The sequence below is a fragment of the Cygnus atratus genome, chromosome Z (assembly GCF_013377495.2).
Source record: "Cygnus atratus isolate AKBS03 ecotype Queensland, Australia chromosome Z, CAtr_DNAZoo_HiC_assembly, whole genome shotgun sequence".
NCBI classification, from domain to species: Eukaryota; Metazoa; Chordata; class Aves; order Anseriformes; family Anatidae; genus Cygnus; species Cygnus atratus.
The window spans coordinates 34,323,213-34,346,083 of NC_066396.1; the positions used below are offsets into that span (position 1 = coordinate 34,323,213).

The window sequence follows — 22,871 nt, forward strand, 5'->3', positions numbered from 1 at the left end:
TGCTGGGAAATGGATAAATATATTCAGTCATAAATGTAAATGTCTGTAACTGTATTAAGCACCTTCATTCTCCACTTCAGACTGCAGATTCCATGTTGCTATTCCTGCAACAAGAGGTCTGACTCTTGTCTGACTCCAGTCTGAGCCATCTTTCCTTTTACTTGATCAAAGGCTTAGTTAACAGAACATAACCTTTATTCCAAAGAAGATTCCTACGATCGTTCCTACTATCTCCTGTGTAGTTTGTGTGCATCATAACATTAGTTCTGGGACTAAACAGATCATGTTTCCAAAAAGATCACCATAGATTTTCACTACCATGAGGAAGGGAAGTGTTACTCCTAGCATGCATCAGGTTGCAAGACAAGATTGAAATATTCAGCCATCGCTGTATTTGATACACTTTCTACATTCAAAAAGTATTTTCTGTTCATGTGGCAAAACTCATGTTGCTTAACAGTCCTACTCCATTATAAACTGCATTATACGTTATGCGTTATACATGCATTATGCGTTATACAAGCACCTTAACAGCATCAAATGCTTCATTAAAATACTGGTTTTCTCCATGGCAGGTTTATGAAGGTTTCAAATTCCCTCCCATTTCTGGTGCATCAGACATCATACAGCAATTGTGGAATACATTCACAAGTACATAAGGAATTTTCACATTTTAAGTCACTACTGGATATCAATGTAATGTAACCAGTGTGACAGTCCATACAAACATAATTCACTGCAACAAAATGTGTAAAAAAAAAAAAAAAAAGTAAAATCCAGCATACTTGTACCTTCTACAACCTTCAGCATCTCATAAATTCACTTAGAGAAAAAAGCAGTAAAAATGACTGAGCATCTCAAAAAAATCATACTAAATATTATAATTAGAAGTATATGCAGTAAGTTTGAAAGCACAGAATGCAAAATTCTCCCATCAAAAGATTTCCTATCATTAAGTTCCTGCATAACTAAACATCTGAAGGAGTACAAATTTTTAAAAAGAAGTTTTGAGTCTACACAGCAGAAAGTGCTAGAAATTTAAAGGTTAGAAAAGTGATTTATACTGAATTTCATTTCAGAAACAATATAGTCTTCAACAGAGACTGCTTACGGTTTCAATTAAATCTTACAAAATCAAATTGATTTCCAATTATTCTGAGGACATTAAAGTAAGTTTTATTCAGCTATATAGAAACAACTTAATGTACCTGTAATTGGAATCTTTGGGTTTTCAGGTAGCTTTCCTGGATCAGCTACAGAGGCTCTTACTAATGAAGCTATACAAAACAATGAACACAAGTAATAACCTGAAAAAACAAGTGATCATTTGTTACTGTTTTTTGGGGAGAAAATCAGGAGGGTTAACACATCAGACTTAAATTACTTCGAGCATATTAAAATTTCAAAAGAGCAGGTAAATGTGAAAAAATAAAATATTTTTTTTCTCATTACAGTCAACAGTATTTTACATATGCTAACAACTATTTGTACTTATTATGCATAAATATTCAATATCCTCTATGCAAAAATACATTAAAACAATAGTAATCACTTAAGTGTATAAAACCCCCCCAAAAAATTAAAAACCAGTTCAGTACCTTTGTGCAGGCAACCCATGACAGTCTTTAATTATATAAAGATAATTGCTTTTCCACTATCCAGAGGGCAAAATGAACCACAGAATCATAGAATGGTCTGGGTTGGAAAGGATCTTCAAGATCATCTAATTTCAGCGCCCCCCACACACACAGACAGTCCCCAGGCAGGGACACCTTCCACTAGACCAGGTTGCTCATTTAAAAAATAGGTGTGATTTATTTAGCTTTTAAATGAAAAAAAAAATAATCAAAAGACAGTATGGTCATGGTCACAGTCATCCAGAGAGGTTCCAGATGACTGGAGGCTTGCTAATGTGACACCCATCTATAAGACGGGTCGTAAGGAGGACCTGGGGAACTACAGGCCTCTCAGCCTGACCTCGGTGCCAGGAAAGGTGATGGATCAGGTCATCTTGAATGCAGTCTCGCAGTGTATGTGGGACCACCAGGGGAATCCGGCCCAGTCAGCATGGGTTCGTGAAAGGCAAGTCCTGCCTGAGCAACCTCATCTCCTTCTATCACCAGGTGACCTACCTGGTGGATGAGGGAAAGGCCACTGACTTAGTCTACCTAGACTTCAGCAAGGCCTTTGACATGGTCTCCCACAGTATTCTCCTGGAGAAGCTGGCACCCCATGGCTTGGACAGGGACACTCTTTGCTGGGTAAAAAACTTGCTGGACGGCCAGGCCCAGAGAATGGTGGTGAATGGAGTGAAATCCAGCTGGTGACCGGTCACCAGTGGTGTTCCCAGGGGTCGGTGCTGGGGCCCATCCTCTTTAATATCTTTATTGATGACTTGGATGAGGGAATTGAGTGCTCCCTCAGGAAGCTTGCAGACAACACCAAGCTGGGGGGAAGTGTCGATCTGCTGGAGGGTAGGAAGGCTCTGCAGAGGGACCTGGACAGGTTGGGTCGATGGGCAGAGGCCAATGGCATGAGGTTCAACATGGCTAAGTGCCAGGACCTGCACTTTGGCCACAACAACCCCATGCAGCACTACAGGCTTGGGGCAGAATGGCTGGGAAGCTATGCACAGGAAAGGCTGGACATGGTGCTTAGGGACACGGTTTAGTGGGTGATATTGGTAGTAGGGTGATGGTTGGACCAGGTGATCTTAAAGGTCTTTTCCAACCTTTATGACTCTATGATTATACTGGTATGTACAAGGTTCATCAAATTATATATCCATTCAGTGAATCTCCATCAATTGGGTTTACAAATATACCAAGTCTCAAAATTTAGGGACAGCTGTAAACACTCAACTTTTTAACAAGTCAGCAGCACAACACTTCACAGATGCATTAAGATCATGAATTTGCTCTGTGCTGTTCATCAGTGCTTCACAGAACCAGTGTGAAACCCAAAAGGAAATTGTATCCTGTCAGACTTACTTGACCAGTGGGTTTTATAAACACAAGAGCTGCAATTTTGCACCATCTGTGTACAACCCCAGGTAGCCCACTACTTGACTTTTCACTGGCTAGCCACAGATACCCAGGAAAAGAAATTAAAGAGTTGGCAAGTATAAAGGAATTCTTTGTCTTGCTTTCCAGCTATTAGGAAACAGCACATTTCCTCAGCTTCCTTCATAAACCCCAACAGATTTGCCATTATTATGGTGGACCTATCCTCTAATCCATCCTCCATGAATGCTGAACATACAAGAATAGCAAGACTTGGGGATCAAAAGTTTTATTTCAAGCATTGATGCGAGAAACAGCATGCACTTACAAGTCTCTGCCCATTTGAAAAAAAAAAAAAAAAAAAAAACAAACCTTTCCACAATTGTAAAGACAGCTCAGCCTCATCCTGGCAAAGATTCAAAGCTTACTGAATTTTCCATCCCCAATTTCCTATGTTTTGATTGTAAGAAGCACTTAATGCCTTATTAAAAGAAAAACCAAATTGTACCATGCAGTAGCACTACCACCCTTTCTATTAAAGAAACAGTTACATTCAAAGGTTAGAATGATTAGTTCAAAATTATACCAAGCTTTGCTGTAGCTTTCTGATCTACCAAAATCTTCATCTTGCCTTTACAAGATATTGCAAAAAAACATAAAGCCATTTTAAAAGAAAAGTTAAATTCTGAGGTAAATACAGCACATTTTCACGCTTGTTTTAACATGTGATTTTGTTCCACCCAACAAAATAAAATATCCCCACCTATGAAACATTACAAATAAAGCAATGACACAGGTACGCAGTCATTAGGACGTTTACCATGACAGAACTGGTCACACACCAAAAAAAATAAGTAAGAACACACAACACCAAACCAACGAAAACAAATCACCATCTGAACAGATCTTACTACTATTCAACATGTTAACATTTAGGAAGCTATATGTTAATTATACTGCAGGGACAATCCAAGTCTTGAAACACGTATCTTAATTTTCTCAGCTTTGGTCTCCAGTAGAAAAGTGCTAGTTATTCAGAGGTGTGTAAGGTAACTGCTTTACACTACATAAAAAAAGTAGATACTCCAACACTGAATTAGGAATTACTCAGTCTTCTCATTCAGTTACAGATATATTTTTGGTGCTATATAGTCTGCAATATTAAGTACTCCCTAAAATTGAAAAGGGAAAGAAAAGGTAGTGGTTAACACTGTTTTGATAGCAGCAGCAGGATGACACTTTGAACTTACTCATTTATGTCAAGAAGTTCCTCCACTGCCTTATCAGATACATTCCAGCCATTCTATACCTCAAAGCCTCCATGTGAGAGGACATTCCCAATGGTCCGTTTTCACCAAAAAGCTAGCTCCTGTTATAACAGAAGCTTTTTCCTCAACAGATCCTATTAGCATAATTCATATTAGCTGACTTATCAAGGGGTATGTGACAAAGCTAACAAAACACAGTTATTCAACCAACAGAACTACCACCCTAACTTCTGACAAACACTAAGGGCTATGAGTCTTAACTTATATCAACTTCTCATAATTACACTAGTAGTTAATCTAGTAAAAAGGTTCTAGCCACAGGACTTCAAAGCTGTGTTAATGCTTCTCCCCACTTTCCAAGCAAATGAGTTTTACCGTAACACCTTTGAAAGGAGCGTCTCAACTTCTGATAGCACAGAAGTATAAAATGTGTCCCTGTGCTTTTATCCTTCGTATTCTGCCCTGTTAACTGTTGTCCAAAGATACTATTTTTACTAGTAGAAAAAAGGACTAAGTTACTTTAAAAAGGACTTACACAGAATTGCCACAGCTGAAATATGTCCCTCTTCATAGTGAGGAAAAAGGATGACTTTTGGAATGAAGATTGTATTGTACAGCCAAACAAAGATAATCAGGCCCATGCAGCACCAACCCTGAGGGTCAACCACAAAGTGAATTCGAAGTCCCATTGAACACAAACATGTAACAATCTGTCACACTCAAGAAGATCCTAGAGAGATAATAAAAAACAAAAACATAAGGACATGAAACTAGCATTTTTCAACCTACAGGGGTCCATATACATTCAAACGGGGAAAAAAAAAGTCAGTTTATGATTTAAGGAATTAAATCAAAATTTAAAAATTTTTCATATATACTGTTCAAGTAGAGGGAAGAGAATTACCTTATGATTTCATTAACTAGCTATATTTCACTAAAAAGCAACATTTATCATCAAGATGCAAGTAAAAAGAACACTGGAAAAAACAACAAGTAATAGAAAAAGCAAGCAACTAAGGTCAGACAGCTGGCAGTGCCAAATGTGATTAACATTTACAGAAGTCTCCCATCAAAATAAAAAGGCTGCGAAGAAATACACGGAATAATTTATCTTATACAAGGATTTGTCCCACCCACCTATTATATTCTCCCAGCTATATATTAATACAATCTTTTTTAAAGCTTGTATGCTAAAATTTTCAGAGGCTCGCCTACGATTTTGTTGTTTTTCACTGCTAAATATTCTCCTTTGTGCCATTTAGAGCAAACCAACATATAAAGGAAGCACAATACCCTAACATTTTTCACATAGATTTTTAAGAGGTATAACAAAATGTTATGTTTTCTCACTATTAATCAAACTTAAAGTATCGAGGTTTACATTCTGACAGTTTAATGTGCTGGGTTTTTCGTTTGGTTGGTTAGTTGTTTTTTTATTAATTTTAGACTCAAGAAAACCCATGAATATTAACTTCAGAGCACAATGGTTTGGTGGTTTTTTGCTCTTTCCCAGCACTACATGTTGTAAGCGCTACTCACCAGGACCTTGAAGGAAAGGATTACTACCATTACATTTTTGTCAGGCTGCCTTCATGTTAAGTATCTTAATGTTACAACAAACCCTGGCTACACTCTATCCAAGAGGCTCTCCTTTGAACAGCATTTTCCCCTACCTCTGGGCTTCAGGGAACCTGCTCATTTCAGATAGATTTCCTCTCGTTCCTTTATTTTTGCTACATTGGAATTTCTCCTCCTTTATCAGTCAAATGTTACCTGTTTCCAGGGGGTTTGTTTCATTCTCTCTGTCATTCACAACTTCTCTGCTTAATACTACCTACCCACAAGTTTCATTAATACCTTGTTTTAGTCTTTTTCTAGGTAACTAACTAAAGACAGGCCCAAATAAGCTGATGTTTTCACACTTTTATTCACTGTTTATGCACCTGTTGATTGCTGTCTTCTAGTGCAAGTGTTCCTTTTCAAGTATAGCAGTGCATCTGCCACTTTTACCCTAAAATTTGCTAACATTTGTTATAAACCTGTATTGTATGCTGAATACATCTTACTGTACCCTTAAAACCATTTTTAAATATATGAAAAAAACTGAAGACTTTTAGTCCTATATTTATTTTTATTTTATTTTACTGTATGTAACATGCATGCATAATAGTCTGTCATATACACAGTATTAGTAGTAGCACATATGCACAGTCTCTAGACATATAAATAACGTAGAATTTATTATACTCCTGAATCTGATAGTTCTTAATATGACTCTTTTGTGAGTTAGCTTTGGAAACCAGCAGGTTTAGAACTAAATAACATTTTACATCACTCTAAGTGTGTGCTGGAGGATCTGTCTCATCAAGCAGCGAAGCTGTGGGAGGAGGTGAGCAGACTACACAACATCAGCAAAGCTGAAAAGGAGATGGACCAGATCTCTTTCAAGACACTGCAGCTACAACAAGCCTTAACCCCCAGCTGTATGTGCACTGAGAAGGGACACAGGCAGCACCTGTGCTTGTCAGGCTGGGATGGAGATACCCAAGATGGAGAAGGCTGGGCGCTTGTGAGCTCCGGCACCAGGGGGATGGTTCCCCAGGGACCTGGCAGCAAACAAGAACAGGGAGTTCTGTCCAAATGAGCCTGTGGGTTGGCTCAGCCAAAGAACCATGGCAGAGCAAGCAGGATGGGTCAAAGAAGAGTAAGTGGTGAGAAACTCCCTGCTGCAGGGGCTGAGGTGCCTCTGCTGACCCAACCTGTCACCTGACAAGGTCTGCTGCTTGCCAAGGGCTTGGGTCCAGGATACCACAAAAAAGCTGTTACTGAGACCAGTAGCCTGGCCTTCAAACTATCACACCCAGCTGCTCTTCTTCTACATGGGCACCAAAGGTACAGCCAGGGGAGACCAGGAGTACAGCTGGCATGACAACATGGCTCGGGTGATGACAGCCAAGGTCTGGTGGCTAGGTGGTATCTCCTTCATCCTGCAGGTGATGGAGAAGGCATAGAGGAATAGATGAATCCCAAAGACCAACACATTGTTCTGCATGTAGTTCTAGCACTGTGATCTCACTCAGATCATGGAATGTAAGGGTAGCCTTGGTACAATATCCATGAGATGGTGGCATTGATGACTTTAAAGGAGGGAATATGGCAAACAGCAACATCACAATCCCAGACTTCAAAACAGACTTTGGCCTTCGTCAGGACCTTATACCCCTTGGGAGACCATCCTGTACAGAAGAGGAGTCCAGGTTCAAGAATCAACTCAAGGTTCTAGAATGGTCCATCCCAGTGTGCAGGAGCCCAATCATAGGTGGCTGGAGGCTTCCACAGATGAACAAGGAGTACCTGACAAAACTCACATATAAAAATGAAGCACATATGAAGGGGCAGCAGGAACAGGTGTCCCATGAAGGATACAGAAACACTATTTGGGCATACAGGGCTGGGATTAGGAAAGCCAACTGCAGTTGAATTTGGCGCTGAATATGCTGAGGAATGTGAATGTCAACAAGAGGACTTCTACAAGTATACCAGCAGCATAAGGAAGGCCAGGGTAAACGTGGGCTTGCTGCTGAATGGGGCAGGGTGCCTGCTGAAAGGTCACAGAAAAAGTCCAAGTGCCTTTTTCACCTCAGTCTTTATGGGTAAGACCTGCTTTCCAGAATCCCAGGCCCCTAAGAGCAGTGGGAAAGTACAAATCCAGAGAGACTTACCCTTAGTGAGGGAAGATCACATTAAGAAACCTTTGAACAAACTGGATGTACACAACTTCACAGGACCTGATGGGATGCAACTACAAGTACTGAGGGAGGTAGCCCCATGTCATTGTAAGACCATGCTCAATTACTTGTGAAAGGCTGAGCTGATGCGAGAGGTTCCTGAGGACTCAAACATGCAAGTGACATTCCTATTTTTAAATGCAAGGAGAAGGATCCAGGAAACCACAGGCTTTTTAGCCTCACCCTGATCCCTTGGAAGGCGGACCTAATAGTCCTGGAAACCGTTTCTAAACACACAAAGGACAAGAAGGTGATTGGTAGTAGTCAGCATGGATTTACAAAGGGGAAATCATGCAGACAGAAAAACAGAGGCCAATAAAACCACAGGCAGCTTGAAATATTGCTGACTGCTACAGAATCCATTCAGTTTCCATCTTACCAGAACAGTAGATATTCCAGAACTTCACAGCATATCCTCAGAAGAGGAAATAACATCTCAGGGAACAAAATAGAGAGATAAAACAACAGAAATAGTTGCTTCTGAGTGGCCTACTAAGTATAACGTGAGAGATACTCTAGAGAAAACAATAGGAAGGCCTATAATGGAAATTTGTCCCAGATTCTTACTGCTCAATGACTTAATTGTTGCATGCATGACATTATTTAATTTTGTAATAAATAAATAAAAACAAGCCAATGACAAAACCATACCTTCGATGACAGCAAGTTTTACGAACTTGGAACTATGCAAAAGAAGGACCCATTCTCAGTAAAAGGAGAGAGAGCTTTCACCATCTAACTCTGGACCCCTTCTCTTCTCTATCTTTTCTGAAATAAACAGAGAAAAGAGAGTGATACTCAAATGACCCTCATCACTGTTTTGAAAGGTAGAATATAATGGATTACCTTCTATGCTGTTTTTCATACCTCTCGTCATTGAACAGAGCTTCCTTTCAAGCTACTTACACAGATATGCAGATCCTTTCCCTCTCATGTCTAAATTGATATGCTGATTCTAAGTAGCTTTCTTCTAATTTCAGTTCTAGGCTATTTCCCAATCTTAACACAGATTTTAAGACAGGAGAATTCAGATATATTTGTACAGAAAACTTCACTACTGTCAGTATATCTCAGTTACATTAAATTGTCATACACTTGCTTCCTGCTTGCCTATTATAATGACAAATTAAGTTTCCTATTTTTCTTCATACTTCTGTCAGCAATATTGCAGAAATGATGTTAATATAATGACTTCCTCTAGCAAAGCGAGCTTTTTCCCCTCTTCCCCTGTGTTGACATACCATATATACATTAATCTGTATGGGGGAAAATATTAAACAAGCACGTGTGTATTCCAGTCACTAGGCAGAAAATGTGAGATATGAATTCAGTTCAGAGACAAGGTAAATTTGTAGTCTTCACATCTAAAACATACTTTAAAAAAAAATCTATATTCACTCTTTCACTTAAAAATTATATCCAAATGAAGGAAGACTGATCACAAACAATTGTGTCAGTTCTTTAGGATGCACCATTTCTGATAAGAATAATTAGAGTACATAGAGGAAAAAAGGTTTATGAGCTGGTTTGCAAAAATTCAGTTGAAAAGAAACAAGTGATTTTTATCTAGAAACCCAGTATTCATGCCTAAAACTTTTCCAATAAAATAATTTAGGATAAAACACAGCACTTACACTGGAGGCTTTGTGTTCTTCTTCCTTTTTACCAGAATTTATAACAGTCTATTCTAAATAAACATCTCAAATGCAAAGCATTTGAAAGGAAACAGTATCTGTGGCTGTGAAAAGGTTCAGATTTATCAAAAGATGACTGATTCCTTCCTACACAGTCAAAAATTGCTTTTGCTTTTCCAAATACTTTTACTAAATAATGCCTTGAGAGCATTTTTTCCTAACCCTCTTCCTTCTTCCCAGTTCAGTTAACAGTATCATAAATTCAGTATTTGCTCACCGTAATGACCTTCAGTATGACTTCTGCTGTGATGTCCACTCAGTAATAGACTACAAAATGAATCAAGAAGGCAGAAAGTCACTCCCCAAAAAAGAGAAAGCTTTGCACAAACCAGAAATGTTAACATGAAGTAGAGATTACTCTAACAGGTTCACCTGAATGCAAACTCCCCCCCAAAAGTATTCAATTTTGCACCAAGACTGTCCCAACACCTATTTAGAAAAGTTTCATAAATAAACCTGAAAAAAGTACTGCTCAATTTCTCATCTCAAGAAGCATGACACCCAGCTCTGGTGACAACCTGCTTCTTGCAGTTTTATGGCTGTTGCATTGATGCACCAAGATCCTGTACATTCTGCCTCATTTCAGCTGAACAAGTAGCCCTGGATTTCTACTTCTGTATGAAAAGTAAGACTTGTGAAAACTCACTTCCAGAACTTTTCCACAAATGCTTAAACAAATGCTCACACAGGTCAGTATCTCATAGTATTGTTCACTGCAGAATGAGATTTAAAGACCCCATACTAACCGAGCAATACAATGCTTTATAAAATACCCTTTCAGAGTAAGAAAACATTGCTTTCTAAAGAGTGTATTCTATGCAATTTACATAGGAAAAGGAACAGAGAGTAGAAACTTCCTACAATATCTGTGATAGCTAAAGCAAGGATGTGCCAATCAACAGGCTCCCCCCAGTTTGTGGATCCACCTGCGGTTTTACATCTGAAACTTTTCCAAAAATCTTCTGTAGTTTACAAGAATTACGTTCTAAAATAACTATTACAAAACTGAAAATACACTTCACCAGAAAAAAAACATGGACATGAACCAAATGACTAAATTACTTTTCAACTACATATTTAAGAAGTCAGTTTTGTGAAGAGTTGCATCAGACAAGATTTGTTTCTGCAGCTCTCCAGCTTAACAAAACTAGTATCTGAATTAAAAGCAGCAAAAAGCATTTAAAAAAAAAGGCTGCTTTAACAAAAGCAGCAGCATATTTTTGCCATGACAAAACCCCATGTACCCAGTGGTGCACATTCATGCAATAAATGGCTGTTAAGAGAGGCCTTTGCACCATACAGTTACTAGGTGGCTGTTGATAGGTTGGTTAAGGTAGGCATGACATTCCCATCTAGTTCTTTACTACTGATAAAACCTTGCAAGGTGTTTCTGTAAACATCTATTGCATTCATTAAGTGAATGCCAAGCACCACATGGGGTTGGGCTGTCAATATATACACACTACACCCTTACTTACCACAAACACAAGGAAATTATCTTCACCTACTGCTGACCAAACAACCTCCTATGGACGGATTATATATAATTTCTTAGATAATACGTATTACTTAGCACATCACTGGTCAGGTCCTGTGTCTGAAGACCTACAATCTCATTCTACAAATGAGTGCGGATGGAAACTGAAAGTGTGTAACCAGAAGAGATGTGAGGGCACTGCACCTTCGCCTGCTGGCTAACAAAACCCAAGCACCTCTTCCATTACCACCTCAAGGGCAAGAGGCACCCTCATCGTTTCGCAAAAAAAAACACTTTAACCCCCGTACAACCGCCGCCCGGGGCCGGTAGCACGGGGCGCAACCTTCATAAAGCCGCCTACAGCCCAGCCTCGCCCGCCTCGGTCGCCCCTCATCCCCCCGACGGGCCACCGGGACCCCTCAGCGGCCACCCGCCGGTCCGTAACGGTCTGTAACGGCCGCGGCACCCCCCGCTCCACCCCCCCCACCCCCCCCCCCTCCGTCGCCGGTCGCGAGGCGGAACCAACCGTCGGGCGACGCCGCGCGGGGAAGGGGGGGGCGAGGGAGGGGCCGCGCTCACGCGCCCCCCGCACTCCCGCTCTCCATGGCAACCGCGGGGGGCCGCCGCCGCCGCCGCGAGCCGGGAGCGCCACCTTCCGCTTCCGCCGCCAGCGCCGCCGCGCATGCGCGCCTACGGGGTAGGTGCGTGAAGAGGCTGCTGTTTATGTTTTTGTTTTTCCTAAAACTTGATAACGGGGCTGAAATAAAGCCAGCCATAGGAAAGGGCCAGACTGAAAATTGACTGATTCATTCGGCTGTTAAATAAAACATTGATAACAACAATTTCTGGAAAGGTTATTGTGACAAGACCGGCTTCGGTGTCTATTCCATCACAAATTTCGCTTATGTGTAAAAGACATAATAAATTCCATTACAAATTTCAGTGAGGAATTTATGTGTAAAAGACATAATAAATGGTTTATGGAAACATTCCGGTGTTTTGAAGGATAAATGTAGACGGGAAAAAACATGGAGAGGAAAGGAAAACAACTTGGGAAATAAAATGGAAAGATTAACAGAGGAAAAGTTGAACAGTTGGAAGTTTTCTGTAGAATGAAAAATAAGTCAATAATATTATATTATATTCCAGTCGAGTACCAGTTACTTGCAGATCTGTCATGGCACACTGATAATGGCCAGTCACTGGATCTGTAGTCTGGTCAGGCAACTTGTATTTTTTCTACCTATGCATTTTCAGAGTAAATGGGTAGTGAAACAGTAGCCTGCTCAAGCTCAGCCACCAGCACAATTCCCATTTGTTAATACTTCTTTTGGGGTAGCACAGTGCAGGTAGAAAAGCAGGCAATCATGTGCTTGACTTCCCTGTTTAACTTGCAAAGGCCCCAAATACAGAAATTACCCAACACTGTTACCACAATAGCAAATCTAGATCCATTTTATTTCAGATGCTGTGATAGATAATGATGAGTCTTTATAGCCAAGTCCATTCTGAAGAAAAAAAAAATACCTAGGGGAAATATTAACTGCATAATATGGACTTTACGTAAAGTCCAACATGGACATATTACACAAAGATTATTAAAAGTCTGTGAAATAAGAAAAATACCCGTATTCTTTGGTGGAGAATATTGCACAATAGTGTAGAATTCCTCTTGGAGTTTCTGATGTCTGTGTTGTGTTGTTGTTGCTGTTTATAAATTACCACAGGAGCCACCAGCTGTCATCATAAAAATTTTATTGGCACTCTGTAAATATTAAATCAGCATGCTAAAATCAAGCCATGTGCAGGAACAGCTGATGCTCTGTTACAGAGAGCACATGCAAGAGAGAGGTATGCACTATGACTCCCTGGATTCTTACTGCTTACAAGTCCCTTGCTTCATGAGGCCGTGTTCCAGGATTCATTCTGTGTCCAATTGTGTCCTATGATCGATGTGCAGTAGGGGCTGTATGTGTTCAGATATCTCCTGGGTTGAGAAATCAGCCTTCTCAACAGTACCTACCTTCCTGGATCCTTCTAAATGGTGCAGTTTGTTACTGCCACTTCTTTTCTTTGGCACCATTTTTGTTGCTCACTTCCTTGGAAACCTTGCTAGTATAAATTGGAGACTCTTGTAAACTTTAGAAGGAGCCAAATTCTTTATGTCATGAAGGTCCACATTTCTGGTGCATGACAGAGGTCCATATTAGTCACATGCCACATTGAAATGAAACCTGCCCTGGTCCTGGCCCAGAAGCTTTTGTCAGTCACAATGTCACATAATGAGGATGAGGCACTAAAAGTTAAAGGAATATATCTTATAAACTTGCACAATGCAATTTAGTTTTTTTTTCCTTTTGCCATTTTCAGAAACAAACAAAAACCTTTTCAATCTGTTCTCACTCAGCATCCCTTGGCATATTTTACTCATGCATCTCAGGGACTCCATTTTCCCTCCCTCTCTGACCTAATCGCAAGGGAAATCAAAGGCCAGATTCATTTTCTGATCCCTCTGCCTCAGTTGTAGGCATGGTGAATCCCCCAGCCCAGAGAGGTTAAATGAGGTCTATACTAAACCAGGCAGTAGTCTAATTTAGGGGGTTAATTTTCACCCAGCCCTCCAAAGGCATGAGGATCTCCCCTCAGGTAATTCCCTGCTGTAACATTAGCTCTTCTAAGCCCTCTCTCCCTCCAGGGCTTACTGCTAGGAGTTTAGGCAGGGTGACAGGAGGGTTGAATGTCTCCATAGCTATTAGACTGTGAGGTGCATTTGAACCAGCTTCAGCAGAGACTAAATGGCTGCTAATAGCAAAATCCTAAACCGGCAAAACGAAAACTCCCCAGAAAACGCCGTAGTGAAGTATAAGGCTGGCATCTTTTTGTTTTTGTTTTGTTATGGTGGTTTTTTGGGGGGTTGCTTTGTTTGGGTGGTTTTCGGGGGAGGGGGGTGTTTGTTTTGGATTCCATTTAGCTTTTGATCTGTTCTTCATTGTTTAAATTGAAGTGCATTTTGCTGGTGCCATGGAGCATGAGGCACTGTGAACAGGATGACTTTGTTCTCAATACAGAGATTTAATGTTTTCAGCAATACTCTTGCAGTGGGACAAATACAGCATCTTCTTATCTTCTTTCTCATTTGAGGAAAGGGAATGCTGGCAGCTGCCAGGGTGAGCTTTAAAGGGAGCTGAAATTGGTAGCTGCCTACCAAATATTCAAGGAGTTAAGATTAGCAAGACAGAAAATGTAAAATATTTATAATTCACTATCAGTACGTGTTTCCTGTTTCCACTGGCAAAGTCCCAAAACACAGGCCTGCTGATGGGGGACCCCAGGTAGCCTCAACCCCACACCTCTTCCCATGCACAGCACACATTCCCAGTTGCCCCATACAACGTGGTTATGCAGCTGTACAGACTGGCAGGGGGCTCCTCCTGGAGTAAGGAATCTCATTGTCTTGCAATTCCAGTGAGGAGCTCATAAATTTAGGAGAAAGTACCACATGAGATTTCACCACCTGTTAGTAAAACACGCTAAAGCTTGTTAGCTGACAGCCATGAGGTTTGCTGTGAATATTTCATAAGTGTGATGGACAAAGTACCAACCACAAAGTACTGAGTGCAACTTCAGAGATTTTTTTCCTGGAAATTATGGTTCAGTAGAATTCACTAAGAGCTACCCTCTGGTGTTTGATGTAGTTACAGGCATTAAAGCCAACCTTGTAAAACCCTTATTATAGAGAACAGCATACAGCGAAGATATGATTTTCTTAAGCAATAAGAATAAACAGCACTTTTCCTCAATTATTTCCAAGGTAAAGAACAGAAACACTCCACATCCATTTCAAAAATATCCAGGAGGTCAAATAAAATGTCAGAAATGCACAAACTTCACTTGAGGTTGAGGTGAGCTTTCAGACAGCTCTGTAGCTATAGCTTAGTCTTGTTCTATACGTTAGGTTTGAACAGTAGAGGTCACATTACAGTACTCCACTGCAAGCATAGTTACAGTGGGAAAGTTTTAATTACAGGAAACGTGTAACCTCCGAGTGCACACAACTGAAGTGAAGTCATGCAGGTTTGCTGCTATAATAGCATTACCACAGGAAGGATCCATATGCTGATACAGGTCATTCCCCTCACCTTTCTGACCCACATCATTATACTAGTAGAGACCATAATAGTTGTGCTGAGAGAACAAAATCTTGTTAGCTCTATGCACAACTTACTCCTAATAATGAATTTTTAGAGGCTGAGAAGTCTTATCCAATTAACACATTCTTGATTTTGCAGAATGCTGTGCTAATTACATGCAACCAGTCATTGCTGGGTTAATTAAACATTCATCCAAAAAACCTACAGCACTAATCTAATTAGCAATTACTACAGCTGTCATTACCTCTTTTCACCTCCTTTTAAGCTGTGCAAATTCACACTAAGAATCTACTCCTGCAGACTCCCTACATGAATAGCCTTCTTTGACTACAGTCATCTTCAGCACACAGAAGGAGCTTTAAAAATTAGGCTGAATTCTTTACAGTCTAAAATATAACTTCAGTTCTGCCATTCATATATGCAAAAGTCACAGTTTAGCAGTCAGTCATGTCAAAATTAAAAGACTGGAAGACTTTTCTTTTTAATTACCTTTTTATTGGAAGCATAGGTCCTACCTTCAAAGTGGTTCTCTGCGAGTATTGTCTGAACCATACTTGTGTTAAAAAAAGAAAAAGAGAAAATGCAGACAAAGATTCCTGTATATTCATGCAGCTTTAAAACGTCAGTAATTAGAAGCCTTAGAAAATTTATTTTTTTCAGGTTAAATAGTAAAGTTGGTCATAATCTCAGCCCATTTATGCACTGTGCAGCCCAGCATGTGATGGCAGATTTCTGAATCCTTTCACCAGCTGGCATCCTAAGAATATCGATCAGTATTATAAAGCTAGAATATATATTAAAACAAGTTAAAATATGTATTTATTGGGTGTAATGCATTCAATACAAGGATGGTAAAACCAGCTTGTTATTTGAAATGACATTATATATCATACTGTAACGTACAAACAGCTATATACAGTTACACATTAGTCCTTACTGCAAAAGGACAGACAGAAGGCTTTGCTTAGTTTTAATGGGCAATTTTTATTATTTAGAAACAGGTTTATATACAGTGAAATATAACTATATACTAATCTTCAGTTCTGTCACTGCATGTAACATGCAAACTGCTAGTGCAGCAGTTCAGACTCAGTACCAGAATATCATTCAGATGCAATTTTCAGTAAAATTAAAAATGGGCATTTCACTCTAAATCCACAGTGAACTTGGACAAAATGTTAAGACACTTCTGGTCATAGCACAGTTTGTACACAAAGGAATCATTTACCAAACCCTTGAATTGACCAGCTATACAAATACAGATTTCCAATACCCAAAGAAAGAGCTGTGGATAGTTTAATAAGAGGGGCCCAGGTCTGACAGTATGGCAGTAGCACTAGAGCAGATTCCCAGAGGATTATGGGAGCTGGTTAGAAGTAGGATGGTACAGTTTTAGGAATCTGGTCGCTGGCTGGCATGCCAGGGATGCCAGACAAGTCCAGGGAGAAGCAACTGAAGAGAACTGAAAAGCCAGCAATTCAGCTAACAGCCACTGATGCTGTCTGTTCTGGCTAGGACTGGAATCAGACCTTTTCTAACAGAAGGCCTTCTCTGGTGTTCCTATAAACCTATACAGCTATCGGCATGCTGATAAGATCCTTTTGCAGATTTTCATTTTCAATCACACAAATGTGTTTTCTGCTTTAGTTTAGCTATTGAGAACACTACTTAAACTTTATCTGGCTGTCACCACCAACACTGAAATTCACCTAACTGGAAAATGTGCATTGTCTTTCCACAGTGAACTTAAATAATAACAACAATAGTAATCCATTAATTTCTGGTGCTTTCTGTGGAAGCCTATCTTTTTCATTTTTTTCCTCCTTCTACTATATGAAAATTTCAATAAAAATACATGCAGAGGAACTGCAGGTGTGTAAAAAGAGAGTAAGTGGTTTCTGTGGCAAAATACCATTTGCAACCGCTAAGCGTGTAAGTTGTGAGGTATGTTAGTTTTCGCTGGAAACTGAACTCCAGCTGGGAGCAATCAGAATGACCCTAACTCATCACAGCTCTCTTTCTGCCTTATGTCCATTTATATTTTACACTCTCCAGTCACTATCTTGATGTAAAAACAGACCTGTTTTTGCAATGAAGAGACTAAAGCCTCCTCGGTGTTGCTAGTAGAACAATACTGGCAGTCTCTGCAAGCAACGGCAATGTAGAACAGCCATTACATTAGGCTTTTGGAGAGAGAAATCCTCAGGCTAGTTCTTCAGCTGTTGTTTGCTAGCATCCTAGGATGCTAGTTATAGGAAGGGTGGAAAACTTTTAGAAGGTTTCCCTTGTTAAAATAAAAATTTTATGCACAAACCCAATAATCTCATCTCCATTTCTTTAACAACTGCAAGGAAACATCTGTTAAATTTTAGGTAAAGTTATAGTTGAAGCAGAGAAGCAGTTTATATAGAAATATACATCTTTAATATTTTGGTGTAATTGTGTGATGAAAGCCGTTGAAGTTCTTTGATATTTTTTTTTCCATTGGCAAATTCTTATTATCAGGGACTTCAAAGGTACCTTGAATAGGTTAATTTTGCTCATGTACATTTTCATGCAAATCTGACTGTTGAGATTCAAGCACAGGATCTTTAATCTTCTGAATCTCGCATTTACACTCTTCCACAATCATGACTTCTTTGACCACTGGGACAGAACTGGTGCAGTTGAGATCCAAGCGCTTCATGGAAAACTTGGTGGGCATGCACTGAGAACAAAAGGTATAAAGACGATCTTCTGGACCAGGAACATGAAAGGAACTACACTTTCCAAAACACAGATTATTCTGTACCATCACCTTCTCACAGCTCTCATGAGCAATACCCTGAAACAGAAAACAGTTTGAAGATCACAGTATTTGCAGTGATACATGAATATAGGTTAGTACTAAGTCTAAATTTCTGGTACATGAGTGACCAGTGGAATTTACTAGAAAGCATGAAGGCAAAAATAACAAAAATAACAAAAAAAAAAACCACTCTAATCTACTACACTATAAGAACTAATCTTTTTTCTCAGAACATTTACTTTAAAAATGTTTATTTTCTATGGCAAGCAAGCAGTAAAATACAAGACTGGTTTGTGTTTTACAAAACAAAAGCAACAAAGACCAAACTTTAGAACTCCTATGGGCAGTTTTTAGATTGAACGACACAGGAAAAAATTCTGCTTAACTCAGAGCCTTTGTGAGCTGGTGGGGGAAAATCCAATAGGTGGATTAACCTTTTAATTGATCTCTGAGTTCTGCATTTCCAATATGATTAAGCAGTCTTTCCCACTTGCAGGACATCATTTTGTACCAACATTCTTGCAGATAAACCACAAGCTAAACTCAGCTGTAATCTTGATGATTTATTTTGATGTGGGAGATGAATATAATGTTACTTAGCAGGTTTTTAAATAAAATAAAATCTTTAAAGTGTAATTCAAGTTCTGTAATTTTCTTGATTTGCAAGAATAATAATTGCTTGTATCAGGAGAGACTATGTCAAATTCCCAAGCCAGGAAAAGCTAGACTGAAGTTAGCTCTTTAATATTGGCATAACTGCAGGAATCATGGAGAAAGCTTGCTGTATTACACTGACACAAAAAGTAAAACAGTACAAGTGCATAGGCCACATATGTCTGCCAAGAAAATAAATTTACGGTTGTAAAAAAAGTGGTCCTTGACTAATGGTCATGGTGTTGATAGAAAGCTGAGAATACATGCTGCCTTATGAGGAAAACAGCACTTTTGTCTATACTGCTTACTTACCTTGATGTTACAGTATGACAGAATGGCTTCATCTGGGCATGGGACTATTTACCTGTTCTCCAACATTCGTAGTACGGAATTAGATATATGCATCAGTCTTTCAATTAATACAATAGACAGAAATATTTGCTTAGCTGTAGGAAATCAACCAGCTTTTCCTGTAAATTGTTATCTGGGACTCATTTTTTATACATATGTACATATATATATGGATGTATAGCAACTCATGTATAATGTAAACATTATAGATGTATATTTGTTGTATAGACAATTGCTCACCACCTCCCTGCTTGCTCAGGCTAGGTCAGAACATCATTGCAGAAAGAGAATAAATAACTCTGAAAACTGAATGTGTGGCTTTCCAGTGCTGCAGTTTAGCAGTCTGCCTCATCAAAATAAAGCTTTGAGTCTTTCTCAGAGCTTATGAAGTGTGTGGCCCTGTGTCTTAGCAAATGAAGTAACCCATGTGTCTTTACTTGCTGATTATAAGAGGCAGGGAAAAGGGCACATTTATTGACCTTGGACACCTGTTCTTACCTGGGAAAAAGGCAGGGTTCTGCAGGTTTCTTGGTGCATTTCATTAGTCTTGATTGGCAGGACAACCTCTTCAGAAGCTGAATTTTTCCTTAACATGAAGTGGTCCCAGAATTTCTTGGCATCTTTTCTATAGGGAGGTTCAACGTCCCTCTTGCCGGAATAGTGGGATGGAGAGAAGTTTTCCACAGGAGAGACCTCTCTGGGTGCTGTCCAGGTTCTAACATCTTGGTCTGCATAGAGTTCTGCATTAGGAAGGATGAATCTCGACATTTTTTTCTCTCCTTGCTTCTGACTCTCTCCTGCTGTCTGTGGAATTGCTACAAAAAAACTTGGTTGTCCCAGAGTTTCCTCAACTGGGTTTTCCCCCACCAGCTCACGAAAACTTTGACTCTCAAGCAGCTTTTTGTCCAGGTAGAAAAGCCGCTGAAATGGTCTTCTGCTTTTCCTTTGCTGTGAATCTGTCTGTGGCTCTGTGGCTCCAAGATGTGAGAGCACTAGCAGCTGAAGGAGAAGCAGTGACATGGTCCTGCTGAGTGTAGCCCTGTAGACCTGCTGCTATTGCAGTGAACGCAGTGTGCTAGCTTTATACAGGAGCCTGGTGTCAGCTTAAGTTTGTGTGCCAAGAGGATGGGGGAGTTCAGGGGAGACCCTAGTATGCTTAATTGTATTCATTTGCTGTAGATTACAATTATGATAGTGGAGTTTGTGCTAATGAAATTCCACTTTCAATCTGTATAATGTGTATTACAAGCTCCTATCTAAAAACTAGTAACCTAGGGTGGTGTGGGAGACAGGGGGAGTCAACAGGAGGAAATGTTTGGATAAGCTGTCTGGCTGAGGCCTGGGAATTAAGGAAACATTTGAGGTTGTGTATTAGCATGTTCAATGTGGTCTTCATTGTTTATTTTGACTTTCCATTCCACAAAGCTAGAGACTGTCAAAACAGGGAATGTTATTTCATCACAACAGGAAAAGGCAAGCTGATTAATATTTTCTAAAACATGAAGCTGGATCTGGAGATGTAAAATCAGTCTGTGTTTTCAAAAGTTGCTACTAATTTTGGTCTTTCAGATTTTGAATATGATCCAAGGCCTGCATCAGCACTGCTGCAAACTGACAAACTTGTGCTCACACACCCAGAGGAACCTGGCAGAGAGCACTAGCTCTAGCTTCACCTCTTTCACAGGAGTTTTGCAGATGTGGGAGTGCAGAAGTATTACTAGTCCAGACTAAGTTCACGAGGTCAATAGAATCTGCACCCTCGATCCTCAAAGATCAATACTGAAACTTCCTGTACAGGCATCAAAGACACTACAAATATACAATAAAGCTGGCAAACAAAATGAGGATTTAAGCAAAATATGTTAGAACTGATGCATTTTGTGATTCTAGACTTGAATATCTCAATAGAAGTATCTAAAGACTACCGGACCTAAGCTGGAGGCCAAGTTTTGCAAAGTTATGCTATGCAGCATGTGAGAAGAAACTTCTGGTAGTACAGCATACTTAGGAAAGCACTGAGAGGAGGAAAAAATATTTTCAATAAATATCTCAAACATTGATTCTAATCCAAAAATATTAATAGGAAATTCTGCTTCATATAACTTGTGATGTCAGTACTCTGTTCTCTGTACATACCTGTTTCTATTGGGAATAGTCTATTAATAGACTCTTAAGTTTGTAGCTAATTTCTTCATTAGTTTTGAAAACCAAGCATGTCTGTACCAAACATATGGAATAATATGTCTTTCATTTCAGGGGAATTAGTTTAGTTTACTTCAATTAGCAGGCAATAAGTTCTTGGCAATTTCCTTGCAAGGCACTGATGTAACACTCAGTGGAGATTTAGAGCTTGTCCTTATTCCATAATTTACTTGAGTTAAAATTTGTTCTTGTCTTGTTTTGAACCTTGAGACAGAACTGCATGGAGCTCCAACAAGAATGTTATTCACACACCACCATTTGAGTATATGTGTGCTTTGACCTCAGTGGGATGAGGATCTTGTTAAGGGAAGCAAAACTGTCAGGCACAAACTTTATCGCTCTGTATCTTCAATCCAGAGAAATTTAATTCTGCCACTGATTTGGTGCCTTCCTGAAGTCTCGGGAGTGCCTGGGACAGCAGATTCTCCCTCCGTTGTCAGGAGTGAAATCATAGGAAATGTTGGCATCTGCAACAAGATCAGCTATGATACATGCCCCCCAGAAGTCCTTGCATCAGATTTACATAAGCATGTACAGTAATAGGGTGGAGCAGGAAAGAGTCAAGAGGATTAATTTGATTGTCAACAGCTAATTAAGTAGTCTAAAAGTACAGTTTGAATCCTCACACCCTGTCTTCATTGGCCACCATGTTTAGCTGAAGTGATTGAGGTTTGGATCTAAAATTCCGTATATCTGGTGCATATTGGTGGTAGTTGTTCAGAATTACTCAAGGAGGATAAGTACATTATGTTTGTGTAGAGGTGGTGCTTAGGGGCATGGTAAACTTGGTATTGCTAGGTTAATGGTTGGACTTGATGATCTTAGAGGTCTTTTCCAACCTAAATAATTCTGTCATTCCATGATTCTATGACTCTTTCTCCTTTTTTCCTCATTATTTTAGTTGCTTGGAATGTTACAAGACAGGGATGATACTCAGACCTGTGTATTATATTGTATTGTATTGACACAGAAGGGTCTGACATGTTTGGTAATGACTTTCAAATACAAGATTTGAATGTTTGAAGCACTATATATTTTTGCAGCTCTTTGCTTCAGAATTTAAAACTATAAAGTTCACTAAAACAATTTAAAGTCGGTTTCTTCTGGATTATAGCAGTACAACAGAAGTATTATTTCTGTTTGCTTTTAAGCTGTTTTTCACTTCCTTTGTCAGCAGTGTCTTTTCACCAAGCTGAACACAGCAATGTAACAGCACTTTTTATTTAAAAGGTCCAGCTATGGTCTTGATCCTTTAATGCTTGTTTCAACTTTATCCATATAAGAAAAATTATATGGATAAATTAACTCACGTGTATGTTTACAGAAATGAAAACTAAGTGCCTGAAGGGCCCAATTTACCTCTTTTCAAAGCCTTCTGAAAAAAAAAAAAAATTAAAAAAATCCCACCAACTTCAAGGAAAAAAAGAATAGACTTATAGTCTTGGTTAAATGTTACCCTAATCTGCCCTGAAAGAAGAAGCATACATGCAAGGCCT

The 22,871-nt window shown here is 39.5% G+C and overlaps 2 protein-coding genes across 5 annotated transcripts in view; both read right to left on the reverse strand.

The window, feature by feature from the left end:
• The window catches only part of ZDHHC21 (zinc finger DHHC-type palmitoyltransferase 21), a 45,081-nt gene extending 33,170 nt beyond the window's left edge, over positions 1-11,911 (reverse strand). Inside the window, exons 1-5 of one of the 4 annotated variants that reach the window (XM_035569730.2) lie at positions 11,756-11,911; positions 9,970-10,019; positions 8,710-8,826; positions 4,806-5,000; positions 1,209-1,307 (exon numbers count right to left, since the gene is read on the reverse strand). In XM_035569730.2, the coding sequence (XP_035425623.1) occupies positions 1,209-1,307; positions 4,806-4,959 (253 nt within the window). In that variant the 5' untranslated portion in view covers positions 4,960-5,000; positions 8,710-8,826; positions 9,970-10,019; positions 11,756-11,911. The remainder of the gene's footprint in view (positions 1-1,208; positions 1,308-4,805; positions 5,001-8,709; positions 8,827-9,969; positions 10,020-11,755) is intronic. The other 3 variants (XM_035569728.2, XM_035569731.2, XM_035569729.2) reach the window with 3 other exon arrangements.
• A 5,999-nt stretch (positions 11,912-17,910) lies between these two features.
• Positions 17,911-20,193, reverse strand: CER1 (cerberus 1, DAN family BMP antagonist). Its single transcript, XM_035569735.1, has 2 exons — positions 19,672-20,193; positions 17,911-18,204 (listed from the first exon to the last, which is right to left on the reverse strand). The coding sequence occupies exons 1-2, from the start codon at positions 20,191-20,193 to the stop codon at positions 17,911-17,913; spliced, it is 816 nt and encodes a 271-aa protein (XP_035425628.1).
• Positions 20,194-22,871: the final 2,678 nt, after the last annotated feature.